The sequence below is a fragment of the Condylura cristata genome, unplaced genomic scaffold (assembly GCF_000260355.1).
Source record: "Condylura cristata isolate star-nosed mole 26May11 unplaced genomic scaffold, ConCri1.0 scaffold00011, whole genome shotgun sequence".
NCBI lineage: Eukaryota > Metazoa > Chordata > Mammalia > Eulipotyphla > Talpidae > Condylura > Condylura cristata.
The window spans coordinates 10257616-10284486 of record NW_004567112.1 but is presented as its reverse complement, the minus strand read 5'-3'; the positions used below and the strand labels follow the sequence as shown (position 1 = coordinate 10284486).

General features: G+C 47.0%; 1 protein-coding gene across 3 annotated transcripts in view; it reads left to right on the top strand.

Moving 5' to 3' along the window:
* VTI1A (vesicle transport through interaction with t-SNAREs 1A) overlaps nt 1-22686 on the top strand; it is a 307337-nt gene extending 284651 nt beyond the window's left edge. For 2 of the 3 annotated variants that reach the window (XM_012723716.1, XM_004680434.2), the window contains one exon: nt 19739-22686. In XM_012723716.1, coding sequence (XP_012579170.1) covers nt 19739-19832 — 94 coding nt within the window. In that variant the 3' untranslated portion in view covers nt 19833-22686. The remainder of the gene's footprint in view (nt 1-19738) is intronic. The other variant, XM_012723717.1, reaches the window with a different exon arrangement.
* Nucleotides 22687-26871: the final 4185 nt, after the last annotated feature.

Below are 26871 nucleotides of genomic sequence, written 5' to 3'. Positions count from 1 at the left end.
TGCCTGTTCACTTTCTCTCACTCTCAGTTCTTTCTTTAACAAATAAGAAAGTTAAACCCCACCACCCACTCATCAGGTGATTGGAGACTGTAGTTGTAGAAATGTGCTGCAGGCGGAAGTCCTGAAAAATCCCAGAAAGTGTTGAAAACATCTCTAAACAAGGTATTTTTCTCTTGCACCTTTCTTGCTAAAGGTCCCAATTGCTGCCAAGAAAACTAGTGAGAATGTTAGCTGCCAAATAAAAAATTTATGATGGTGTTTGGCAAAGGACTATCTCTCTGCTTGTTTTATACATTTCCACAAGGCATTGAAGGCGGCCTCTTTCTTCCTTCTTCCCTTCTCCCCTATGCGCCTCCCCTCACCCCCCCTCCCACACACATACTTTGGGGCCTTATACCTTACTGATCACCGTTCTGGGTCTGTTCTCTAATAAAAGAGCAAACTCCTATAAAGTAGGATTAGACAGTGTAACTTTTTCCCCTTCAGTAACCTCTGAAATGTGAGGAAAATGTTTTCAGATATATTATGCTGCAGAGAAGGGGAAAAGAGATGTTGAGTTTTGTCTAGAAGACACTGGTATTTAAGAGAAAAACAAGACAGTCTCAATTAATGTCTGTAGGTAGACACAGTAGCTGGGGGAATCTTAGAAGCCCCCAGTCCTGGCACACCCCATGGCCAACAATTTGAAGGTAAGGTAACAGGGCCCTAGAGGAAGAAAGTGGTCCACCTAGCCAAGCCCACCTGAGAAAAGCCCACCTGAGAAAAGCCTGACTCCCCTCAGTAACACCCTCAGTAGTTTGGGTTCACACACACACACACTCCTAGTATATGTTTAAAAATTGGAATTCTAGGCTATCCTGCTTTATGAAAATTAAAGCATTTCCTCCTCTAAAACTTTTTTTAATCAAACGTGCAAATTGAGACAAGATAGGGCAGTTAGCCTCCTGAAATGGTTTTGACTGCCTGTGTCAATTAAACCTTCTGACTGTGTCATTAACTATTTACTGGAGCCTTTAAGGCTCGTGTATTTAGAAAGAAAATTCTTGAACCAAGTCTGGATATCTGTAGTAATAAATACAAAGACTGTTGAATATCCTGAAATGTTTGGCCTGCCTGTCTCAGAAAGCAAAATTAGCTGTCTCAGCCTTTTCAAAACAGTTATCAGATCGTGCTTTCAGTTGTTAATTAGTGCTGTTTAGTGCCTATTTTATCGTTGTAACTTACTCAAAGCCTCCTAAGTAACCTAGTTCCCTTGCCTCTCTTCTGTCTGTAGAGGCTTCTGCAGTAACTGTGGGACACTGAGTGATGAGGGAGCACAGGGCTGTGGCTGTGAGGAAGCAAGTGTTATCTGATATAAAATACTGAGGACAGACCCAGAGTAAGAGGATTATTTCAGACAGTGGCAGGAGATAAACGAAGGAAGATTAGCTTGACATGCGGCAGATATCATAAGCAAATTAGAAAACCCGCCCAATTAGTACAGGAAACCCAGATTTGTGCTGTTTGTGATCTTCTGCTGAAAGGCAGCGTGTCGATGTTCTGGGCTCCAGGCTTGATTTAAGTTGAAATGTTGGCATTTGCTATCAGTGCATGCATCTGAAGCTGTGCACTGGCCAAGTACCCCCCTCCAAGTTTCTGTACATTGGGTAATGTTTTATTTGGCCCCGGAATAATCTCTAGGGCCTATTACAATATTCCTATACTGGGGCTATTTAACATCACGCCAATGTTCCCCACTTAATCTCTCGTGTGTTTGTTTGTCTGGGGGAACATGTATCATGCTGAAACCATAAAAAAAAAAAAAAGTGCAAAGTGCCAGATGCTACAAATGCAATTAGATACTTAAAAATAGCTTTCATGGTGATACTACTTGAAATCTGAACTGGGTCCTGTCTTTCCAAACAGGGAAGCCCTTTTCTGCTAAGCTATAGTTTGTGTGCTCTGAGCAGAGGCAGGGGTCTGTTTCTGAGGCCACTGTGCAAACAATAAGAACATTCTAGGAATCGGACCAGGCGCGATTGTCATTCTAGTATCGTGACAGACCCAGGCATGGTATTGTTTTCCCCCAAGTTCACTGTGTCGCATCCTGCTTCTTGACCCCTGATGATTTATAAGTTGTCACTGCAGAGAAGAAAATTGGGTGTCTCCTCACTTTAAAACCTGAGATACATGGCGAATTAATTTACTTTAGCAGAACTCAAGCAACCACAAAATGCAGAATTTATTTTGTAATCTTATCCAAGGCCTAAAGTGATGTTTTGGTGTATGTGTGGGAAGTTTAGATTATTTCTCAGACTGGAAAACTAATGCGTATTCATTAGGAAAAAAAATTTTAAATGTGGTGAACAGCATAACTTTTTTTAAATCACCATCATACCAGCACCTAGACATAATCATTACTTTTATTTCAATGTATATCTTTTGTTTCAAGCTTATAGTCTTTGTTTTCCCAAAATTAGAATCATAATATGTGTATTATTTACACCTTTTGCCTGATTTATTATAAACAAGAAAAGTGGTGGTCTTAATGACCAGGACAAGACTCTCATGCATCTTCACAATCAAGACCAAATTTGTTCTGTGTCGTTTTAGCACTGATTCTATTTTAGTCTGTTTTTTTTTTTTTTTCCCTTTGAAAATTATCAGTATCCAGGTAGCATCTGTGGCAACTCTCAAGTCATCATTGTTGTATAAAATACTTCCAAGTCACCTTATTCCTATGGAATTTTGTCTTTTCTCTGCTAGCAAATTAGCATGTGCAATCTAATTTGAAAAGCACCAGGACCTATGAATTAGGAAAAAAAGTTGTGTTATTGTTGATTTTATTCCAATTTGCAAAATAAGCTAGTACAGAAGATGCATTCTTCCATGCATAGTAGGTGACTTTCGAGATCAGACCCAAGTTTGAAGAGCAGCTTTGCCTCTAACTGTGTGATCTTGAACAAACTAACCTCCCTAAGCCTCAGTTTCCTCCTCTGAAAAATGGAAACATTAATACCTTTATCTTAGATTTGTTATAAGGCTTAAATAAAAGAACTTGTGTGACCTCCATTAAGATAGTAGTATAAGGCACAAAATAATGATGAGATAGTCATTTATACCATTATTTTTCTCTTCCTCACAACATTCCCTCAAACTTTATTATTGTACTGCATTGCAAATAAATTCATTATAAGCACACCTCATTTTATATTGTGCTTTGCAGAGACTGTGATTTTTACAAAATCCTCCATGGGCAAAGGTTACAACTTACTGAAAACTCAAGTGATGGTTAGCATGTTTCGGTAATAAAATATTATTACTCACATGAACATTTGAGGTACAGTGTTATTGCACACTTACTAGACTATGAGACAGTGTACCTGTTACTGTTCTCTGCGCCAGAGAACGTCATGTGACTAACCTTGCAGTCCCAGCCAGAACCAAACGGTAATATACCCACGCTGTACCTATGTTCCTTTTTCCAATTTACCCAGTTCTCAATTTAGCATTATTTTAAATGGCATTTATGTGATTATATACAAGATAATGTAGTCATACAGAAAGAAAAAAAGGAGAAAGGACACCCACTGCCCTAAAGTAACACTAACACTGAGAGGCATTTCGTTCCAGCCTTTTCTTCCCCACCCTACCCCTGCAAAGGCTTGTTTGTAGACACCCTAATGAGTGTCATGTACTGATGGATTATAGCTGGCCGTCAAGGTGTGTGTTTCACACATGATGCTCTGTGGGATGCCACACTCAGCCCTAGCTTCCAGATTATAAGGAAGGTACCCCTTGGAAGCCTGGGTAGGTAACCATGGAGGGGGTGCCGTACTAAGTCACTTGAGGGATCAGAAAGCAATATGGAGCCTTTGATCCCAATATGGAGCCCTGTAGACTGGGAGCCATTCGTGTAAAGCCCTGGCCACCCAATCACAGAGACAGCTTTGGTGACATAAGAAGGTCTGGACAAGATTCCAGCACGAGCTACCGCCTGTCAGGCCCAACTTGAGTTTGTTGTCCCCCAGGACCTGGGCAACTCTTAGAAGAATCCCAACACTCCAATTCCACCCACTGGGCAGAATGTTTCTTCCACAGGCCCTTAAAAGGTTTCTGGTCAGGCCAAAAAGAACATTCCTGCAGCCAAGTGTCTCCTGTCAGCTAATTTGATGGTTCTCTATCAAGTAAACCATTAGTGAATACATTGATTCTGTTCTTCCCCCCCTTTTCGCAGTTCTGCCTTGACTATTCCCAAGATTTCTCTGAACCAGTTGGGCAAAATTGATTTTTATTAGTTCCACTGGCCTTGTGGAAAATTATCTCATGAACTGGTTTTTATAGGAAGACTCAAAGCACAGCACAGCATAAAAAAAAATAAGCCTATAGCAGTCAGAACTGTTGTCTGAAATGTCTTCAGACTGGAAGGCTGAATTTATTGCACCAAACAAGTACTAGCAAGGCGGAGGTGTGCAGTCCTGCTCATTATCACTGGAACCGGGAACCAAAAAGCCGAGTAAAAAATTAAATTTTAATAATGCCAGTGATATTTTCTAAATCTTTCCTGACAGAAAGATTCTCATTATTTTTATCTGTCTCTGAGTAGGTTCTTTTTGTGCCACCTCAGAAATGGCCTCAGCTATGATTGTTTTCTAGGCTTTAAAGTATTTGAAAAACTAAATATATACAGAGAGAAACAGGCTGCAGATTGTTCGAGGAAAGTCCGTGACCGTGGCAACATTTTGGCTAGCATATGTGCAGCCTACATTGGCTGGCAAAGCCTTCCGCTTTCACAAAAGAAGTCCATGTGCTTAGGACGATTGCTGTAAATCCCCAGCACAAAGGGAACCCACGATCCACTGCAGTTGTCAATGGGAGGAAACCAGGGACCCAAGTCCCAATTTTGGGTTCATTCTGGCAATCACCCCTTGCTGGCTATGAGCGGAGATTCAAGAAAAAGTGGGAAAATAAGCTATTCTTTTGGTCAAAAGGCAAATTCGCCATCCAAGTATCACACAGTACAGAATTGTTCAGGGCTATGCATCATTAAAATAGCCATCCCACAAGAATATGAATCCTTTTTGTTTTCCTGGCTCTTCAGTGTCGGCATATAAACCTGTCTTGGCTCCAAAAGCATTTACAGCAATTTACCTAAACATACACGGTACGATTTTCTGTCTGTGAAAATGCAGTCGGGAATGAGGACCGTGCCCTAACTGTGGAATGGGCTGAGAGATGGGCCGCAATTTATCTGGGGCATTCCGGCCGGCGACTTGAGCAGGGAGATGGTTTCAGTGACAGGAGTCAGTACCTCTAAGATAAAAACGAGGCTCTCGCCCCTACCCCGATGAGAGAGAACACCTTCCCGTGGGACCTCACGGCAGGGACACAAGCTGTGCAGGGTAATAAACAGCATGTTCAAGAGCATCCTCACAGGAAATGCGAGTTCCACTGCGTCTCTCTTACCGCCCCTCTGTGTAAACTGGTGGCTTTGCGCCAGGCACAGCAGAGAGCGCATGTGCAAATTCTGGGCTGGACTCCTTGGACCAACCCCCCCCCCCAAGAGCTGTGGGGGAGACCCTAGAGTCTCCAACAGGGAGGGACCCCAGTCGTTAGCCTCCGTGGACAACACTTTGTCTCAGCTGGATTTCTCAGCATCTTCAGCAGGAGGGAGGCAGGTGGTCCCTATGGCAAGAACCTGGCATCACCGGTGCTAACTGTGAGGTGCCCGTGTTGTACATAGCCAGTTAGGGACGAGGTTGGCACCATCCGCGTGTGAACGATAAAGCTGGGGAGCGCCCAAAGAATCACCAAGGGAAGAGTGGCTCCTACTTGATAAGAGTCAGGGTGGCTTTTGGCTTAGTTCCGTCTGTAAAGATACTTTCGGATTCGTGGTTGGTTTTCTATTCGTTGCAACTAAATGAAGGACCTGAGGAAGTGTTCAAAGTCCACGCTCAGCCCTGGCAATTTCTTGACTCTTTATCAAGATCACAGCATCCACCCTCAGAAGTGTTTAGGACTTTTTACTACCAATTGAGTGGTAGGGAGACCGAGGCACATTTACTTGTTTTCACACCACCACTCGACATATGGGTGGGAGTAGGGACAGTCCTGCAAACCTCTCCGGGCCACTCCCCTCCGGCAGGGACTGCATGGTTGTCCCTCAAGGCCAAGTGGCTGGTAAGATGATGCACGTGGTGACTGCAGTGCCGGATTCTGCAGCCCTTTGACAGCTACAGGGTTAGTGGCGTGGCACAGCACTGTGTGGAAGGTCTTGATTTGTAGCTCAAGTGTTACAGCACACATGTATGGGGGCGCTTCTCAGTCCTAGGGTATCAGCTCAAGGAGCATCAACTCCAGTCGAAGGAGCTCTGCCCAGAGCCTGCTGGGATGGGCAATTTGGGCGGGGCTAGGCTCACTGTATGCAAACAAGGCTTGCACCAGTGCCCTTCTGATTGGTGGAAAGTTTGTCAAGCAGTGATTGGTTGAATTTCAGGCCCAGGCCTGGCCTGCCAGTGAGGTGTCGGGTGGTGGCACCTGCCGGGGCTGTGTGCATGCCTGGGCTCAGCAGCCCCACTGCCGCCGCCACTACTGCTACTGGGTGATTACCTTGACTGGGGGTGGCTCCATGTTTCTCTTATTCATTTATTTATTTATTTATCCATTCATTCATTCATTCATTCATTTATTTCTGTATGTGTTTATTTATTTCTCTATGTATGTATTTATTTATTTATTTATCACATGCAAAATGTACACCATCCTCTGAGAATCGTCATCCAGGCTCGCAGGGGCATTCCGCTGTGCATGTGAAAGTTGAGTGGGCTGCAGACATGTGGTCCAGCCCTGTCCTTCTCTGTTCTCTCCGTTACCTCGCCAGAGGCCTGGTTTGTGGCTTCCATTGACCTCTCCCTGCCCTTTGACCCAGATCAGTTATAGGCCAAGTTGGCGGCTCTCAGTACCGACATGGTTAGTGATGCTCGCACAGACTTCTGCAGGGTCAGAAGCGCTGAGCTTTTCCCACTTCCAAGGGAATCTCCAGTAAGGCAGGGGAAGACCGCTCTCACCCACACACCCCTTCCTTTGGTTTATTCCTTAATCGCTAGTCAGAGGTCAGGACTGAAGACCCGAGGGCTGAGTCTGCTGCACAGACAGGTGTTCTTTGTTCCGACACCCAGTGTTTGGATAACTTTTACTTAGTTGCCAGGATTTCAGACTTGAGAGATTTCACAGAAAGAACACAATGCTGGCTCCCAGTGGCAAGTCAGAAGATCCAGCCTCGCTGAGCTCATAGTGGCCGGTCAGCAGTCCGCAGCAGCTCCGCTGCCCATCTAGAAAAAGGGCAAAACCACTGGTTTCTCAGTCCCTTTTCTGACACTTGCAGCCTTCAGAAAGGATATTCCCTGACCTCACTGCTGGACTCCCACCTTGGTGAGAGAGAAGAGCAGCCACATCCCAGGCCAGCAGGTGACATGGCTTCACCTGCACAAACCTAGGGATCCTGCTATCTGATCTCCACTCCACCCCACCTGCTTCCCGCCCAGAGAACTATGAGTCAACCACGCTGCTTATCATTACTAAGCCTTCAGAGGAGGCCCTTTTAACCTGGAGTTCACCTGCTCAGAAATGATTCATACTGCTTTGGGGGATGTAAAATCAGTTAAAGGTAAAAGATTGTGAAGGCGATAGGGTGGCTTGCACAGGCAGTGCTGGGTGTCACATGTACCATCCCACCAGGAAGACAGAGCAGCAGGAGTCCCTCCAACTGCACTGGGGACAAAGGGAGAAACACTGTTCCCTGAGCCCAGGGCTGGGTCCCGCCACGGAAGCTGGGGCTGTGGAGGGGCTGTCTATTAGGAAACATAGTGAAGACAGAGTTCCTAGGAAAACAGACAAAGTGAGCCAGAGTAAAGTGACCAAGGGATGAGAAAAGGATCTGAGGAGAAGGAGCTGCAGGATGGCAGGCAGATCCCACTCGGCTTGCTGTAGAACCAGACCTGGAGGAGTGAGAGAAGTTCTGATGTTTTGATCTAGAAAACGTAACCACATCCCTCAAGAGTTGACAGAAATGCAAGCAGCTGATAAACCTCTGCCAAAATGTTTTCCCACTGACGCTGAGACCGAAAATGGTATAAATCTGTGACTATTGGTAGATAAGTATCTAACGTTGGATCTGGCAGGAAAATCGTGTCAAAGCCAAAGCAGGCTGGTATCCACCAATGTGATATTCCAGAAGCATCTTGTCTGTCAAGGGGTGTCCCCAGGGAAACTAACAGAACTGGAAAAGTCTGCCTCCACCTTTCTGGGTGACTGAGTAGCAGCTGACGGCAGGACTCACAGGTGAGTGACTCAGCTTGGACCCAACAAGCCAAGCTAATTGGGGCCAATGCCTGGATTTGCCCTGCAGGAATCTAAGAGGAATGAATCTTCAGACTTCCCAGGCCAAGGCATCTGAAGTGGGGGGTCTGTCTGCTGGGGACAGAAGGGGCAGCAAAACAAGGAGGCATTTCAGGACACATTGTGGGAGATTGGTGATAATAATAGGAATGGAATGATAATTATTACAGGAATGAAATGATAATAATTATTGTAGTTCCTTACTGAACAGTGGCTATGGCTGAGCACTGAACTAATGCTTCATGTTGAACAACTCTTATATTTATTAACATAATTCATTGACTCAGGTACTGCTGTTGTTAGCTTCCTTTTCCTGATGAGGAAACCAAAGCATTGGGTCTTTGGAAATTCCAGATTCCTTGTAGTGGTATGTTTCTTTTTCCTTTTACACGGAGGGCTGAAGGAAGATGGTCTACTTTCCATTTGTCCAAGTAGGTAGCATAACTTCCAAGAAGCCAGTACATTTGGAATGTCCAAGTAAGGACCTTGGGGGAAAAAAATACTATGCACCTCTATATCTGTTGCTTCATAGAATAAAGAACATCTGCTCACAAAGAGTTGAAAGGACATAATCTCTGAGGCATGCTCATGGGTATCTTCCCGGTGTGCAGTAGATCCTGAGTTCAAATCCAGATAGTTTGGTGCCAAAAATGAAAGTTGCTGGTCAATTCTCTAGGGGGTCTTCGAAGAGGACGGAGGGACCCCATCCAGGGCAGAACTGAGGTGTGGCTCATACAGGGGGCCAGTAAGATTGTCTCATGGTACAGGGCAGGACCCAGATTCACCCAAGACACCAATAGAAAGTGGATGAGAGAAGGTCAGAAGCAGTTTGGCAGTTGAAGAGGGGGTCATCCCCTTTCAGACACCAATGATGGTTCACCTTGCACTGAGAACCCTGCCCAGGTCACCTGTTGGGCATCAGCCATCAAATCTGGGCCCTAGTAATCATGGAGATCAAACAGCATCATATATGCAATACACATCCAAGACCAGAAAAAATCCTCTGCCTTTTTCAGTCTGTGTAGAACTTGTATCATTGCCCATAACTCCTGTGGAGAATAGCTGGGACACATTCCTTCATTACTTTTCATGGATGACCGAACGCAAGAACAGAGCCCCTTACTTTCGTCTTTTCTCCAGGCTACATGGTGAATCTAGCTGCTTCTCCCCATTAATGGTCTTCCCTATCTAGCCCGCTATTCCAACAGACACATTAAATTAAATCTTCAGTGACCTGGAATCTTCCTGTCACTCATCCCTTGGCTGCGTCAGGGTGATGTAGATTAATATAAGAACATATGGGACAAGCTCCCTGGGTCATGGGCAGTCACATGGGCAACCCAGAGGACGATGGCCATCCTGTGTCCCCAAGTCTAGCAAGGAAGCAGGTGGTTGTGCATTTACGTACAGGAGAGAGACTCAAATGTCTCAGCCGGTGGGGCCAGTGGTGGAAGGAAGCTGATGAGATAGGCTACTGAATAAAAATGAATATTATGTTAATAATTTACTGTGTATTTCCATTAGGCACTAAGAGATGGGTTCACTTTGGTTAATTAGTGTTCTGTACTTTCAGAAATTACCTTGTGCACCCAATGGCTGTGCCTCAGGAGACTATAAAAATGAAGATGTCAAAGAATTATCCTTCCAACACTCAAGGAGAGTCCAGTCTACAACACGTACATACTTTTGAGCCCTGCAGGGCTGGAGGATAAAACTAGAGATGTGGGTTGGGACTTCGAGTACCTCCTTTGTAAAAATGGGGGTGCTAATAGACTCCAACTGACCGAGTTACAGTGAGGGTTCAGCAAAGCATAAGACAGAAGATGCCAGAACAGCACTTGGCCCAGAGTAAATGCTCAGCTGATAGAGCTGCTGGTGCGGGTGTTGCCGGGACGCCTCCATTGCTGTTGATGTTGTTGCTACCGCCGTCACCATGGAGACCACAATGGAGGGGCTTGAGGAGGAGTCCCCAGGGAGTGCAGCTGGGAGGGATTTTCCAGTTCCACGGTTCACAAACTCACATTTCTTGGACTGGGACTTTTACATAGAAGACTGACAAAGGTTTGTTCAGCTTTTATTTTGCCAAAGTAGAGTAATTTCCAAGGAGAGAGAACATTTCCAATGTCCAAATAAGGACACTGGGGAAAAAACCTGCCATCTACTATCACCGTCACCCCATAAAATAAAGGATATTTGAACACTAAAACAGTAGAAAGGACCAGCTCAGAGAGAAGGGCAGCCCTTGAAGTTGACTAGTTTTGTTTCCAAAAAAAGGAGCCTTCTCTGCGGCGCTTTCTTGCCTCAGTGTCCACCTGGAGTTGGAACCTATCTCAGGGCCCATTAGCGCATGAAGTGGGACTGGTTTGGACTCAGCGAAGGCGGGGCCCCTCTGGGTTTTGTGTTCCTTTAACTTGTCAGCTGACCCCTATTATTTGGCCACTGCAGCTGTACCATGGTGGCCCTGGCCGCATGGAGAACAAGGGCTCAGGGCAGGCTGTGTCCCAGATGGTTGGGCCTCGGGCTTTCTGAGTCCTCAAGTCCAAAGGAAACACCTAGACCAGGGTGTGGAGACCTTTTTCTGCTCTAGCAATCTGCAAGCTGGTGAGGGATATGCGTGTACCTTGGTTTTAGCGTGTCATCATTTAATTCTCTCGAAGTTCTTTCCAAGCCCTTTGCTGGAAGCAGGCAGCCTTGATCCTCCCTGAAACCCAGCAGCCAGCACAGCCCCTGTCCAGGGCCCCTGTCATGGAGTCCGTACTTAAAAACAGCAGTGGCCCTGGTCCCAGGCCGAAATTTAATGTACACATTGCAACACGGCATGCAATGTAACTACATGTCACTGATCAAAACCCATCAGACTTACGAGTGGGCTCTGACAGGTACCTGTTGGCTGCCTTCCCAGCCTGGGAAGGTATCCCCAAGCCAGCCAATGGGACGCCGTCTCTGTCACTTTTGATGTTTATGCCACCACCTCAGTGAAAGGCCTGCTGAGAAGAGTGTCAACGTGAGGTCCAGACAGATACCAGCTGGTGGGAGGAGAAGCCCGCAGGCTTGAGGAGGCAGCAGCATCCTAGACTCCAGCCTCCACTTTCCTTCCAGCCTCGAGAAGTTTCCCAGATGGCTTCTCTGGCGTCAGACAACGTTCCTCATGGGCCTCACCTTTTCTGAAATGGTGTCTCCTCTCACAGAGCCACTTCCCAACTGCACCTATGTAAAGACCTTTAACTTTTCAAAGGCCTTCTAGTCTTTCATGAGCTAATCCTCCTCTCCCCGGGGTGGTTGGTGAGCTGGCTGGTTTTACTTGGGAAGAAGCTGAAACCCACGTGTCGTGGAGTGACGAGCCTCAGGTCACCCGGGCCAATCCAGGAAAGTGGGTACAGAGCAAATGAACCTGGCCCTAGTGTTACTCTAATTACGGCCTTTGTCGTCAGGCTCCTGTGATTGATTGCGCTTTAAGAGACATGGAAGCTCCCACAGGGCAGGGACTCTGCGTTTCCAGGCCCCTCAGGTCCCAGAGCCACCATTTTCTCCAGAGGAGAACAGCCGCCTTAGCCGGTCAGGGCTAGCTAGCCCAGATGTAGCCTGTCTGTTTGCTGTGGCCCTCGAGATTAAGTTGATTTTTACATTGTAAAAGGCGGGAAAGTTACCAAAAGCAGAGAATTTTTGACTCGCAAACATTGTATGACTCCAAAGAAGGTTTCACTTGGACACATCCGTCTTCACTCTTGGCCCGTGGGCTACAGCTGCCTTTGTGCTACCTGGACAGAGTTGAGGAGAGCAATAGGGACTTTATGACCCACCAAGCTGCAGTATTTACTTAATGAACTACATTATATTCTCTCCACCCCCCTCTTGTCCCTGAAATTCGTACGTTGAAGTTCTAACCCTCAGTACCTCAGAATGTGACCTTATTTGAGAATAGGATCCTTGCCAGTGTAATTAGTCAAGAGGAGGTTATGCTGAGCAAGGTGGCCCCATAATCCTGTACAAGGAGTGCCCTTCTGAGAAGGAATATTTCCTTACACATGGTCAAAACGGGAGAAGGTCGCATGATCGCAGTGATGCTTCTGACACCAAGGAACCTTGAATGTTGGCTCCCAGCAAGCCTCCAGAAACTTGGGCAGATGGAACAGATTGCCCTTAGCCTCCCTAGAAGGACCTCACCCCACCTACCCCTTGACACCAAACTCTCAGCCTCCAAAACTGTGAGGTAATCTGTTTCTGGGCTTAAGCCAGGTTATAGCAGCCTTAGCAAACCAATACATTTACTCTCTGGCTTTTGAGAGAAAAAGTTGTTTAAGTAGGAATTTGGAAATGGGGTGAAGAAAGTCCTCACTCAGAACCTAACCTGGGTATACTGGGCTCCACGAATAGCTCCTTTCTCCTGAGGAGATAGTTCCTCACTGGAGAATGAGCTGTGTTTGTCCCATTCCCTCAGGACTCCCAAGTAACTGGCCACTCCTAAACTCAGGTCAGTAAGTGTAGCCCATTCAGGGTGGATGTTGGTTTAGTTAACTGGCCCTGAGAAAATATCTGGTTGTCTTCCTGTTTTAAATGGCTTGTCCCAGAGGGCAGAGTCTTGAGGACCATGTCCCCTCAGATCCCACATCACACAAAGCTTCAGGCAGCTACCTGCTCTGCTCAGAGATTAAAAACCCTCATTCAGAGGTGAGAGAACTGAGAGCTCCTGAAGATGTGAGCCTTATAGCTATCTGCAAAGCTTGTAAGAACCAGGCTGGGAGGCAGGAGGTAGGATTGTCCTGTGCTCAGAGGAGGGCTTTGTGCAGATTCATAGTACATGCACCATGCAGCATTGGGGGAGGGGTGTATGCATGGAATACAATCGGCCATGAAAGGCAAGACAGTATGGCCCAGATCCTTGTCCAGATCTGAGAATTCCCTATATTCATGTTCCAGGGCTGCCGTAACAAAAGTCGTCCACACTGGATTTTTTTTCACAGTTTTCTTACAGTTTAGAAGTTTAAAATATGAGTTCACGGAGTCCCAAAGTTCCCAGGAGTCTCAGGAAGACCCCTTCTCGCCACTTGCTGAATCCAGTGGCCCCAGGCATTCCTTGGCTTGCGGTGGCATCTTCCCAGTTTCTCTCCTAGTTCTTGAAGGGCCTTTGTCTCTGTTGCTCGGTGTCCTCTCTTATAGACACCACGAGTCACTGGAACTAGTGTGAGTCCTACACCCAGGATGATTTCCTCTCAAGATCCTTAATGAATTGCATCCACAAAGACCTTATTTCCAAATAAGGGCATGTCTTGAGGCTCTAGGTGAACACAAATTGGGGTGAGGGGCAGGGAGTGTCACAATTCAACTAACTCACAACTATAAATGTGGTTGAAAAATGAGAAAAGTCCCAACCAAGCATGCTGAAAGGAAAAGGGAATTGTTTGAATCATATAATGGTAAGTTTTTATGGGACTTTTGAGTTTCAGTCACTCAGAAGTATCCAAGGGTAAAATAATGTCTTCAGGAATCTGTCTCTTTTTCTTCACCTCTGGGCTCAGTGTTGCTCTGGGTTGACTTCTTTCCCTCAAACAGACTCCCTTTCTAAATGGTGTTATTGGCACCCAACAACTCTAGGCTTCCGTTGTCTCTACAGTCAATCCCTGTAAAAACAGCACCTTTTTCTTGATTTTCCAGGAAAAAAAAATTTCCCAGAGTTCTTTATCTGGTTGGGTGGTATTCCGATTTCTAAACAAATTCTGCAGGGCATAGAGGACCCTGGACGGGCATTCTCAGGTGTTCTAGTAACCACGCAACTCTAGTTCAGAGATAACCATGGACACAGCATTGAAAATGATACTTTCAATGAAAGTCAGTGAGACTTGATCACAATTAACCATTCCTCCTAACGGTTTGCTTATCTTTGTGGTGATGCTAATGTTGAACTGGATATAGAACCTGGAGAGCCTTTCCTTCAGCTTGTTTTGGGAAAGATCCTAGAGAGATGCAGGTATTGGCTCCTTTGTACTGAGTTTACAGGTGCTCTCGTGGTTGCTAATTGTCCTGTCAATTGTTTCTGTGCTATCAGACCCCAAAGGTGGGGGGGCATCATTATTCAGGCTGGTGGCCAGGCCGGAAGCATGTACAGGACGGGGCACTGAACCTGTGGAGTGTCATGCTCTCACCAGCTAATGAATGCAGACTGGTAAAACATTTAGACACTGCTGGCATCCCTAATGGGAGAGTAGCTAATAGTTAACTCCTGAAGCTGTGCTTGGCTACAAGTAGCCCTTAGAAACCAGGAAGAGGAAGAACTACGTGAACCTTCATGCGAGCACACGTAGAGGTGGTTTCTCAGCTGAGCCTGTTTTTGAGCATAGATATGCCAGGTGTGTTGGAGGCACTGGGGATACAAAAGACAAAGAAAAGTAGTCCCTAGAATATTCACCTGTTAGTGCAGAAGGCGCCACAGAAAAAGAAACTTGTGAAGCCATGTGGTAAGAGAGGGACCCAGGGAAATATGGGAGAGGGGTGTGATCAGGAAGTGCTTCTTGGGAGAGGTAGAGAGAAAATGAATTAGATCAAGGCTTGGGTTTTGGGATCTGAGTGAGCCAACATAAAAACATCAACCTAAAAAAGACCCTACTCGCGCTGACTTAAAAAATAGTTAATTTATATTCTCATATAACTGAAAATCCAAAAGAAGGGCGGTATGCCAATTTCAGCACAAGGCATAGAGAATTGTGATTAGCTGGGCCTCTGGGCCTTTTGTGTATCTCTGAGGTCAGAGTAGGACCAGTCCCTGAATTCCTAGAAACTCACCCTGTTACAGGACTGGAGTTCCATTTCTCTGCCATTCTTTCAGCTCTGCTTTCCCCTTTGGGTCAGCTTCTTTCTTAGGTTGGCTCCCTTGGAAATAAAAAGTCTGCAGCATCCCAGGCCTAACATTCAAACACCACAAGATCCCACTCTCCCCAATATTCCAAGCAAAGCTTTTGAAATTCACTCTGTTGGATGAGTCTAGGCCATGTGTCTGCTCCTGATCCAGTTGCCAGAGGCATGGAATACACTCACCATCTTAGCCTAGTTCTCAGGTCATCACTGGAGCTAGGGGTGGAATAGAGAAATGAATGCAGCCAACATCTGTCAGGCCTGGAAAAGATGTCTAGGTAAGCTTTCCGAACCCTTCTGTATGGCAGTTCACTCATCACTCGTCATTCATCAACACAGTGGCAATGATTATAACTGAAAGAAGCTCCCAAGTCTTCCATGAAGTGTTATGACCAAATAGGGGTAGAAGAGAGGCCCATCTTTGAAAGGTTTTTGAAGAGGCAAAACCTACTTTAAAGGGAAAAAGTCACATCAGCTTCCTTCCTGCCTTGACTCTGAAATACCATAAAACATAAAGCCTCCCTCAACTTGACCCTAGGAGAAGGGGATGGTTGAAGAAGGGGATGGGAGTAGATCAGTCTGGATAGCTTATGTTCTGTGACTGTAACAAGCAGCCTGCAAAACTCATTGGCTTATACAAGTCCACTGGGAGACTCAGAGATCCAGACAGGAGGTCCCACCATCCTGTGCCAGAATTCATGCAACAGATAACCAAAATCAGAACTATCAGGGAAGAGACAACTGCGAAGTCAAACACTGAGGTGAATTTCCTTCCCCTGTGAGTGAAACCCAGCCCCTTGGCTCACATTGCATTGACAAAATAAGTTACAAGGCCACGCACGCCTCATAGCAAAGGGACAGGTAAGTGCCTACACATAGAACAGAACTGGTGAATGCTGGTAACGCTGCTACTCTGGGCTCCTCGAGCTGTGCCAGGCTCCGTGCCTGCCTTCTTTCCTTGAACAAGTCTCCTGCCATTCCGATTCTGGCTGCCACACGCAGGAGCTTGTTTCTGGAGGGGGAGGAGGCTGGCAATGGAAAGATTAGCCGCTCCCTAGGTTCCACAGGGGGATCAGTACTTTCAATAGTACTTTGTGAGTTCAGCCTCAAAGTAAATGGTTAATTCATCTTGTATCAACAGCACTGTGATTCATAATGTAAACGCGGAGAATCCTTGATGTTTCGGGCCCACATTCCTTTTAATTTGGCTCTGCATTCTTTTAAAGCCACAGTGTGCTCCCTTAATAGAATGCAGCCTGCAGATGCACAAGTTTCTGCCTGGAGGCAGTTTAGCCTAGCTGTTTCAATGGATGTCTTCTTTCAAGTGTATATTCTTTCTTAAGTTATTTACTGGGTAAACACACTTTGCATTCTCAAAAGGGAGATTAAGACTTCTTGCTGCAGACCTGCAGGACAGAAAGCCCCTTGCCCAAAGTTAGAAGGAACTTACTCTGGGCTTCCCCCAAAGTTCCAGCTCCGGCTTACTAGCTGGGAACCCCTCTTCCCAGCTTGTTTTTCTGATTCTCTCCACACTGCATTCCTTTCTGCTTTGCCGATCTCGCAGTACCTGCTGGCAGCCTCGGCTGAGCCTGCTCTCCTGGCTTCCTCACGGAAGGACCCGCGGATGCTTTCCCCTCCTGGCCGGCTCCGTCTTATCCACCCCAGGGCACCCACAGCTTTCTGGTCCTTACAGGACCTATACTTGAGGTCCAAAGCTGGGTTGCTGGACTGACCAGCTTTGAACCTACTTCCAACACTGTTCCAGCTCCTGATTTCTCCCCTCTGTGCCTTTCCTGGTAACATCTGCCAGCCTTGGTTTGAAAGCAAAATGATCCCTCTTACCACTGATTGATACTTTCAGAGGCATGATGGTGTGCAGTTCCCTCTTTGGGGGTAACCTTCAACTTTTTTTTTTTAAGATTTTATTTCTTTATGTTTACAGAAGTGGGGAACAGGCCAGAAGAGCAGGGGCAGTGAGAGGACTCACCAGAGACAGAGTGGGGAGCAGAACAGGCAGACTGACAAAGTACACTGCTGAGAGGAGCAGAGGGTGGGTCAGGAGAGGTCTGCCGCGCCCTGTGGGTCACCTCCGGGGCTGGGATCAAACTGGAACTCACTACTTGGCTCACCTTCACAGTGCAGCGCTCCAACCCGCAGGGACACCAGGGAGGGCCCGACCTTCAACTTTTAATGTCAGTCTTGTCTACGCAGACTGCCAAGAGTCTCCTGCAAGTTAAACCTGCACTGATTTCTGCTCCACCTTTCCTGGAAAGAAATAATTACAGCGACGGCTGGGCCACTGTTCTGGATGGGCTCTTTCAGCCTGTGCACCAGTTATTGTGTTGTGTGGGGGGCCACAATGGCCAGGACAGCACCAGGAAAGAGTGGACAGTTCAGTCATTCTGGCCGGCCGTGAGGCCCATGGGGTGGGCTGTGTGCCCAGTGAACTGTGAGGGACATCCGTTGTGAAGTTCTTCGCCTTAAGATGAGGGAGCCCAATTAGGCAAGACCGGGATGAGCCAGGACCTCAGGATTCCCGTGTATTCATTTCGCTAACCATGCCTCCGATTAAACAAGTAACACCCACAGTTAATCCTTCATAAATTAGCATCATGGATGCCTGGGGGCCCTCAACCCACAAATAAAATGGTTGTCAACCTCGAGACACGAGAGCGTATATTACTTAAGGCAGAATTTTAAAGAGTTTTCATGCTTTTAATCTGTTTCACCGCTGCGATTCAATTTTGCTGATTTCCTTTGCATGTCTGATGCTGGTGACTGTGGTAAATAAAGATTTTGACAGTGACTTGGCAAACGGGGTGGGGAGAGGATGGTTCTGCCCCTTCCAGAGAAAGGGGGGAAAAGTCAATTTGGGTTTTAAACGGAGCCACCAAGTAACACTAATCTGTGTTCATTGTTAACCCCCCTTTCACAAGCCAGGAGGTCCTGGTTTTATGTATTTATTTGGGGGACAGAGTATCTTCCTGCCTCCTGAGTAAATACGGCCTGTTAAGTCTGAATTAGCTGTCAGCACAGAAGAATTAATGTCGGGGCACAGCCTTTCTAGTGGGGAAGAGAAGAAATAAACGAGACAGTTCTGAGCTGAGGCTTACTTGATGAATGAGGACCAAGAGGATGATTCATCTCCTTCCAGGAAAGTGGACACAGGCACTAAAGCAGTTTTGCGGAAGACGTGTCAGCAAATGTGATCATTTTGTAACCTGTCAGGAGGAGAGGGGGCTAGTCCTTCCGCGGGCCTCCAGGGACCGGGCTTGTGTGATGTGGCCGTCTCCATCCATGCATTTAGGTTTGGGGGAGCAGGGAGTGGGCCGGAAGGACCCCACTGCAACCACAGGATATGATCATCCTTCTCAGAAAGAAATTCATCCCAAAGCTGGAAAAGGCTAGAAACACCCCTTCTTCACCAAAATTCGAAGTAGGAAGGTGGGGTCTCTTTTAAAGGGGGCTTGCTTGTCACACACCCCCGGCCCCATGCAGTGTTCCTTGTCTAGACTAAAGCAGCAGCCCCTTTTCTGCTTGATGGGGACGACCCGGGAGTGGGTTTGCCCAGGGGTGACCAAGGACCAGACTAACAAGCAGCACTCTGTCCCTATTTCTGTCTGGTTCTGGGAGTGCAGACATGGGTGAGACTTTGGACATAGCTTCCTTTGAAAATCTCCACAGCGTTCTGATGTTCGACCTCTTTTTTCAGGATGAGGTAGGCACCATGGAGCTGTCTCCACTCAGGTTCTCCTTCCCAGTTCCCAGGTCCCAGGGCATCCAGGAGAGCGAGAGCTGGGGAGGTTAGAGCCCAAGAGGCGATGGCTCCCCAGCCAAAGCAAGGAGGCACTGGGTGCTTGGGATAACTTCTCATTTCCATCTTTTTTTTTTTTTTTTTTGCTATGGAGCAAATGTAACATTTCCTCCTGGCATCAGGCACAGACCGTGAGCCCCAGTGACAGATGACGGTTTCACAGCCTGAGCTGCAAGTTTGACACTTGCTTCTTAATCTTGTCCTTTTCTCCCCAAGTCTCTCTGACTTTTCCTCAGGTATTTTTGTACAGGTAAGTACCTTACTGACATATGTTTCCTGAGAGTCTTTTACTGTAACAGGAAACACTGCAAAAAAAGAAGAAGAAGAAGCAAGGCTTGTCTCACCTTTTAAATTAAAAAGAGAAGCTCACATGGGGCCCTTGATCACTTAAAGATGACTACGAAGCACTCCGAGCCTCGGAAGCCATTGGTTCCCCTTAGCTTTGCAGCAGGCGTTTCTCCGAGTGCAGCAGGATGATCTCTGTGGAGTCATTTGTGCATCATTAGTAGAACCAAAAGGCTGCTTGGTCACACCCACACGTACACACACACGCACACACACACACATGCATGTTGATATGCGCACACCTCCCTCCCGCATCTGCAAAGCCATCATTTGATTTGCCAACTTGATCTTGGACGATCTTTGCCAGCATGTCCTCTGCTAATCTGTGTGATTTCTTTTTCCTTTGCTCTCTCCTAGAATCATCCAGAGCCGCATCCTGCTTGTCATCCTGGGCATCATCCTGGTCATCACCATCCTGACGGCGATCACTTTTTCTGTCAGAAGACACTGATGTATCCGCTCTTCCTTGATAAACAGCCGCTGCGGGTCGTTCTGAGTAATTAAGACAAAATGGTCATATGAATCATTCTCGTGCGCTGACAGGCCCTGAGTGACCCTCCTCCCTCACCCCTGCTCAGCTGAAGTGCAAAGAGTGTACAAATATTTTCCATTCCTGTTTGCACGTGGGTTGGTTTCCTTTCCCAGGTTTGTCTTCACCCAGATTTATTTTCACAGGGACAGGCGAAGGTTTGTTTTCTTTTTGGTGATTTCATCTATGGACAGAAATAACCTTGGTGACATTCTTCCTGGTCCTGCGGACCATGTCAGGGGTCATGGTTTGGGAGAGGGCGAGATGAGTCAGCCATGGGGGTTGCTGAGGGGTGGGTCTTGTCATCAAATTGCTCTTCTGTGATGTCTGAGGAGAAAAATGCAGAGAAAAACAGGAGCCAGGGCCAGTGAATGGCCACAGCAATCCAACCTGCACCCGCCCGGGTGGAGTGAGTGTAGTCACCTGCTGAAGCGCTTTCGTTTTCAAGGTGGGTATTTAATGTCAGTGGTGCAGGAAATGGACTTAACACTTGCCCTGCTTCTCTAGACATAATTTTTTTTTTTAACCCAAGAATATTTTTGCCTGAGACTGCCCAATATCTGCTTTTCACAACTTGGATTACTGGTGACAAGAACAATTTCCTTGCCTTCCAAAAATTTCATATACCCCAGAGTTTGCTGGCAAAGTAAGCCCGGGTACCAATACCTCATTGTGACCTCCTCTCCCCGACCTGTGTAAGCATCTCTGTATCTTTTCGGTTGTAATATTTTCATGGCCAAAAGCAGCCCTCGTACATGCAAAAGGTCTGACAAGGTTCTCTCCACATCCATTCCAGTATGTAAAGAGAACATGAATATTTCAGGAAGAGCAAGAACATGACTCCGCCAGTGTGAAATTTCAAATATGACTATAAATATGGTAGAGTCCTGGAGGACAATCCACTAGAAATAAACTGTGGGAAATGCCCACTAACCTCCTTTGAAAGAACAAGGGATTGCCGCGTGTTACAAAAAGACAGCTTGCGTTTTTGACTAATAACTGTTAGCAAAGCCTTCCTGAAGTCACAGTGTATTCAAACCTCCAACGTGCTTTGTGATTTTCTTTGGTTTCTTTCTGTCCGAGGTAACCAGGTATTGCGTTCGAAATGAGTTCGTTTATGATCAGGCCTCAAGTTGCCCAAGCCGAGGTCATCTTCCCCTAGTTATAAAGCAAAATGTGTTTTTCTTAAGACTTCATAGGCACTTCCAGGATTCATACTATTTTTTGAATATAATTGGATGCTTTGAATCCTTGAATAGAAAACCTGTTCCCTTCATAAAAAATGCTAACCACCTGTGCCTATGGATTCAGCTCACCTGGGTACAACACTAGATTTTTTTTTTCTCCCCAACCCAGAAAGAGAACCACTATGATTTAGACAGGAAAGGCAGAGTGGCAAAATCCACCCGAGAAATCATATTTACCGAAACAGGCTGGGGCCTGCATGCGTGCAGATAAATCATTTAGTATTGTGTAAACAAAGCGGCAGCCTTTACTTTGCAGGGATGGTGTGGGATTTTGGCAAAGCCAAGTAGGATGTCGAAGGAGTAGGAAGCTGAGCTGATTTTCCTATCAGCTTCAGGGATCTCCCCCACCACAAGCATCCTTAATTCTGGTAACTGAACTCTGAATGTGCTTAACATAAGAAACCATTAAGAAGCTAGAAAACAACCAAGGTTGATCTGATCCTCCAAACTTGCAGATCACACCCATCACTAAGACCATGATGTCATGTAGAAGTAGAGGAACTGATGAGGAGGAAACCTCCTCACCTCTCAATGACTTTGTCTTCAGGTTCTATCTTTTTATCAGCTCTTGCCTGAGCTTTTGCCCCATTTCAGCCTGGGGAGTGGAAGAAGATAAACAGGTGACCCTTGACATATCAGCTCCATCCAGCCCACCCCAGAGGGCCACCAAGGCTGGGGTCAGGAGCGCTTTGTGAGGGAACTGACCCAAAGCTCCCCCACACATGCCAGACTCCTGCCTGGCCCTTCCCATGATGCAGGAGAAGCTCAAAGGAGCCCCCAGGGAGGTAAATTGTCCTCTCTCCTTCCCTGCTGTATCAGGAAAGGCAGAAAAGCCACAGTTCCAAACAGGTCAGAGATCTGGGAAAGCCTCTAGGAACGTAATATGTAGACGTCAAATGATTTTTGATAACAATTTCTCAAGTTAGGATCCTTTGTTAAAAAATGATGTTGGTGGAGGTGGGGTGGGGGGGCGGGATGAAGGTGAAAACACAGAAGGAAGAAACCTTTGCCATAAAAAATGCACACTGACCAGTTTTCCGGACAGAGCAAATAAAGCGATGCAACCCAGCTCCAGAGTCCAAAGCAATTTCATTAAGGTCTCTTAAGTTGTAAAGAGTTTTAAATGTTCCACGGTGCAGCCGAACGCCTGCAAGTGGCGTGGGCTTGACGTCAGCTGCGGGCCTGGGCTGGGAGGGCCATTTGCTATTCTGTTTAAGGCAGGCTGGATTGTCTTATTTTGGAACTAGCTTGGTGGGGGGTTTGCTTTGCTACTGCTTCTGAGCCCTGAGCTTCAAAGGCTGAAATTAATGGTGAACAAAATTGTGCAGCTCTGGCCGTCCCATGCGGGGCAAGCCCATTGAGGGTTATCATTAAGTAAAGAAATAAAGAGGGGAAAAGCCTGCCTGTTCCAAAAACCTCATCAGATAATGACCTCAGTGATTGGGTTTTCATTACCAAACAGCATCCTGAGATTATCTACCCTGTCAAAGAAGGGGGGCGGGGGGTGGAGAAAGAAAGACAAGCCACTATCTCTCTCCCTCTTCCTCCCTTTTCCTTTTCTTTCTTTTTCTTTTTCTTTCTTTCTTTCTTTCTTTTTTTTTTGCACATCTTTTCTTTAAAACTGTCAGATCATCTCAGTATTTCAAATCCGAGGAAAACAGCCTGCCTGCTGCTGTATTTGAAGTTGTAATGGTGTCAAAAAGTCACGACTGACTGACAGCCGTCAGTCCCAGAGGGGCTCATTAAATCATAAAAACTTGACAAGGAAATAATTGCGCATCGCCAGCAACTTGGCGCCTGTTTAGACGTTTTTATTTCCTTTCATTATTAGTCCCCACCATTACGTTCATTAACAAATTGCATTAAACAACTGTTAAGGGCTAATGATTTGTTTATCGCTTTTTTTTATTATTATTATTTAAACATTAGCTGTGTCATGTGGTACCCAGCAGCCTCTTGCCATCATCTGACTGAATATTTTTCCCACTCCGAGCTCTGGGTACTGTTGGAATATGAAATAGATTATTCATTACTCTCCTCTTTGCCACTGATTTGGTTTCATGTAGCGTCTTCCACAGAGAAAGATGAAAACTTGTCAAAAATAGGTTATATCTTATTCGAGGGGGCAACAATAGCAGCAGGTACAGGCACACTTTAATATTTAATTAAGGTGGATGTTAACCCCTTTAAATGACTTCAGCTGTAAGTTCCATTCAAATGCAGGAGAAAAAAATAATTGTTCTTAATTTGCAACCTGTTCAGCAGGCATTCTTCATGGAGTGAGCTAGAAATTTGCAGCGGAATTTTTAAATAATGAAATTTCCCATCATAAATATGTATAGCCATTTGTCTACGTAGTTGAGAATTAACTACAAACCATGATTTCCTCATCCCTTTGGTTGAATCGCCAGCCTCGTGCTGTGCCTGGCGCTTGGGCGTAGAAGTGGCTTTCCTGGGAGAAATGTGTCTTCAGAGCGAAGGGCTGATGGTGGCTTGTGGCTGGTGCTGGGGGTCCCCTGGCTCTCCTCCTCTTGCCTGACCTAGGGCAGAGTGTGCGGTTGGAGGACTGTGGTCTGGAGTAAGTGCAAGGCAGGACTTCTTAAAGGAAGTGTGTCCAGCCAGCTGCCACAGGCAGAGGACAAGATGGCCGGGTGTCTCTGTAAAGCAGTTGAGCTATTGCCAGTAGAGCCCTCCCCATAGACAAGAGAAACAATGCTTTGTTGGGAATGGCCATCCACCATCAGTGACTTGTCATTGATGAAACGATTGGCTTTTCCTTAGGCGATGAGATCCAAGGCAGAAGCTCCATCCCAACTCATCCACCCAAGCCAGAAGTCAAGGGCATTCCCCACCCACAACTCCTGGCTGCAATGGGTTACCCTGGTTGATTTAATGAGTTCGCATAACCATAGAAACTAACTCTCAGAGGCCTGGTTCATTGGTACTTCAGAGCTGGAAAGTTCTGGTCAGTATCAGAGAATGGCAGGTACCTTTCTTCCAGCCTATTTCAACTCCTACCAACCCATCTCCAATAGAGACAGACCCGTAGGCAAGGGAAGAGAGGTTCCTGGCTCAGCGGAGTATCTCAGCATCACCCACCCAAAGATGATTGTCCTAAAGTAACCATGGCATGATGGGGGTTAGCCCAGCAGGTGTGAGCCAGGTAAGTGAGGCCTAGCTTTAAGCCTCGTTGATCCCTATAGACAACAGACTATAAGGTGTAGAGACAACAGACTTGCCAGGGCCAGGGGATAAAGATCTTGAGCCTCTATTTCAGTCCACTTCAAATTAGCCACCTGAAACCTAGCCAATCTGAGTCCTGGCCAGAGTCTTTTGACCAGAAAACCCATTGAGTTATTTTTCTAGAAAGAAGAAAGGCTCTGAGGTGACCCAATCCAAGGCCTAGGGACATGGGTTGAAGATATTGCCTAAGAAGAGAAGCCAGTCCTCAACTCAACTGTAACTGTAACTGACGCTGTAACTCTCTACACTTAAACTGGACCCCAGGAAACATTCCTGTGACCTTCTGAGTTCAGGCCAATGGTGTCTGCCAGTGCCTGTCAGCTGGCAGTTAAGATGCCAGCCTTTTCTAAAATGGAACATGTGGTTTTATGGACAGCTCCAAAACGTGCTTAAAGCAGAGATCTATGCCCAAAAGGGAGGCACTGAAGAATAACGGGAGTAGCCAGACCCAGGAAGGAGAAGAACGCTTGTGATCAGAGCCAAGCCTGAATACGGGGCTCTGAAATGGATGACTGAGTCAGAATCAATGCCCTCTCCTGTAGTGGGGAGGGGATGACACAAGAAGTACTGAAGGAGACAGTTAGGATTTAGGATTAGGATAAATCTCTGTTAGGATTTCAGGACAGTCACAGGGTGAATGTTCCAGAGACAGCTTAACAGACATGTAGGGAAAAACCAAGATGGCGGGACACACCAAAATCGCAGGACAAACCAAGATAAATAGATGGAGAATAACTGAGATGAGGAGTAGATGGTGCGAAGGTTGAGAGTAAATTCCCTTCAGGGGCTCCTTCCAGGGGCTAGTCAAGCGAGAGAGGCAAAAGGCCCCACTAGGTACCACTCCGGGCCCATCATTGCCCTTTTCCAGGAGGGTCCAAAGAAGCAGAATCATGGGACGCACCTCTCCTGGGCCATGGCCCGAATCAGACACCACCCCTATCGCTGTGCCTCGCTGGGCTCCAGGCCGCTGTGGGAAAAGTGCCTTCCCATCCTGATGCGCCTCGTTATTCAAGCTATGTAAGAACGGAGGCATCACAGACAGGGAAATGCCACGAAGCAGAGCTCTGGACTCCGATTCTGTGAAGTCGAGCACCCTCCTCCCTTCATCCAAACAAGGCCCTTTGGCGTGAATAATAGCTCGCTGGCCCCGCAGCCCATATTGATCGCTGCCCACGCAGCTGGCCGAGCGCTGCCTGGACTTTTCCTGGGGGCAACACGGACCGCTCAGCGCAGCCCACCTCCTCCCCCTAACCCCACAGGTGTGTTCAGGAGGGGGTGGGGGGGTGTTCTTTTCCTGCTCAGTGCTGCTTTGTTGCCTCAACTTTTTTGTTTTTAACTTATTTTGCCAGGAAGAATAGATGAGTTGGAGAGAAATGTTTTCTCCATGACGATGCCCCATAGAGTTGAGAGTGACTATATCCTCCGGCTCCGATTCCTCTCCAGAAGGTTCTGCCAAAGACCCAGGCCACGAGGGCGCCCCAGCTGACATTTTGGAGGCCTGCTTGCTCCACACCAGCATTGAGCTAAGCCTGGGTGTGCTGCTCAGCATTTCCCTGTGAACGTGCCCTGCCTTGCAGGCTCGGGAGGGAGAAGAGCGGCAGCTGTGGCTGCATTCTCGCCTCCCAGTGTGGTGGGCTCTTGTGAAGGTGGGTGGAGAGCCGTCAGCGACGGTTGGTAGACACACAGGATGACACTGTACCCCAAGCCTCTGACCACGCTCGCCTCTCCTTGGCGTCTCTCCTGGGCACGGGAAGTGGCCAAGGCCTTGGCCTCTGAGACATGAGCTGTCCATCCAGCCCCTGTAAGGTCACACCCCACACCTGGTAGATCTGACGTGAAACCCCGCCTTTCACAATTCATTCCTTTGGCTTCTGACCTTGAAGCCTGTGAAAACACAGCTTTGCTTTCAGTCCACTCAGACTCTGAGCCATGTGGGTGAATTATCTGGCACATTTCTGAGGAAGATTTTTGGGTTCGAGGGAGGGGAGATCCACCATGTGAGAGGAGACAGTGGTCTTTGGGGAGGGGCTAGGAGTTCCTGGAACCAGCTCCCCAGTGGTTTTTCCTGTCTTTTGGGTCAGTGAGCAGATTCCAGGCACCACAGCCTTGCCAAGAGGCCCTCACACGTTGACCAGGGCCCAGGCTGTGTAGGCGATGCAGGAGGTCTGAGAATTCCTGGGCTCCACGAAAAGAGGTGACTGGTTAAGGCTCCTCTGTGTGTGACAGTGATGCCACTGAGAAGCGAGAGTCTGCAGATGGGGTGGCCTTAGAGAGTAGACCCTGGGCTCCAGGAAATGGCTCCCGTCCGTGAATTCCTCCAGCCTCCTCACACCCCAGCCTTGCTGAGGCCAAAGGAAGTATAGGTTCCTTTTGACACTTGCCCAATTCAGGGGTCCCCCCCAACAGAGACACTGTCAGCATGAGAGCATCGCTTTTAATTTCTATCTCCTCTTCCTCATCCAAGCCCATCC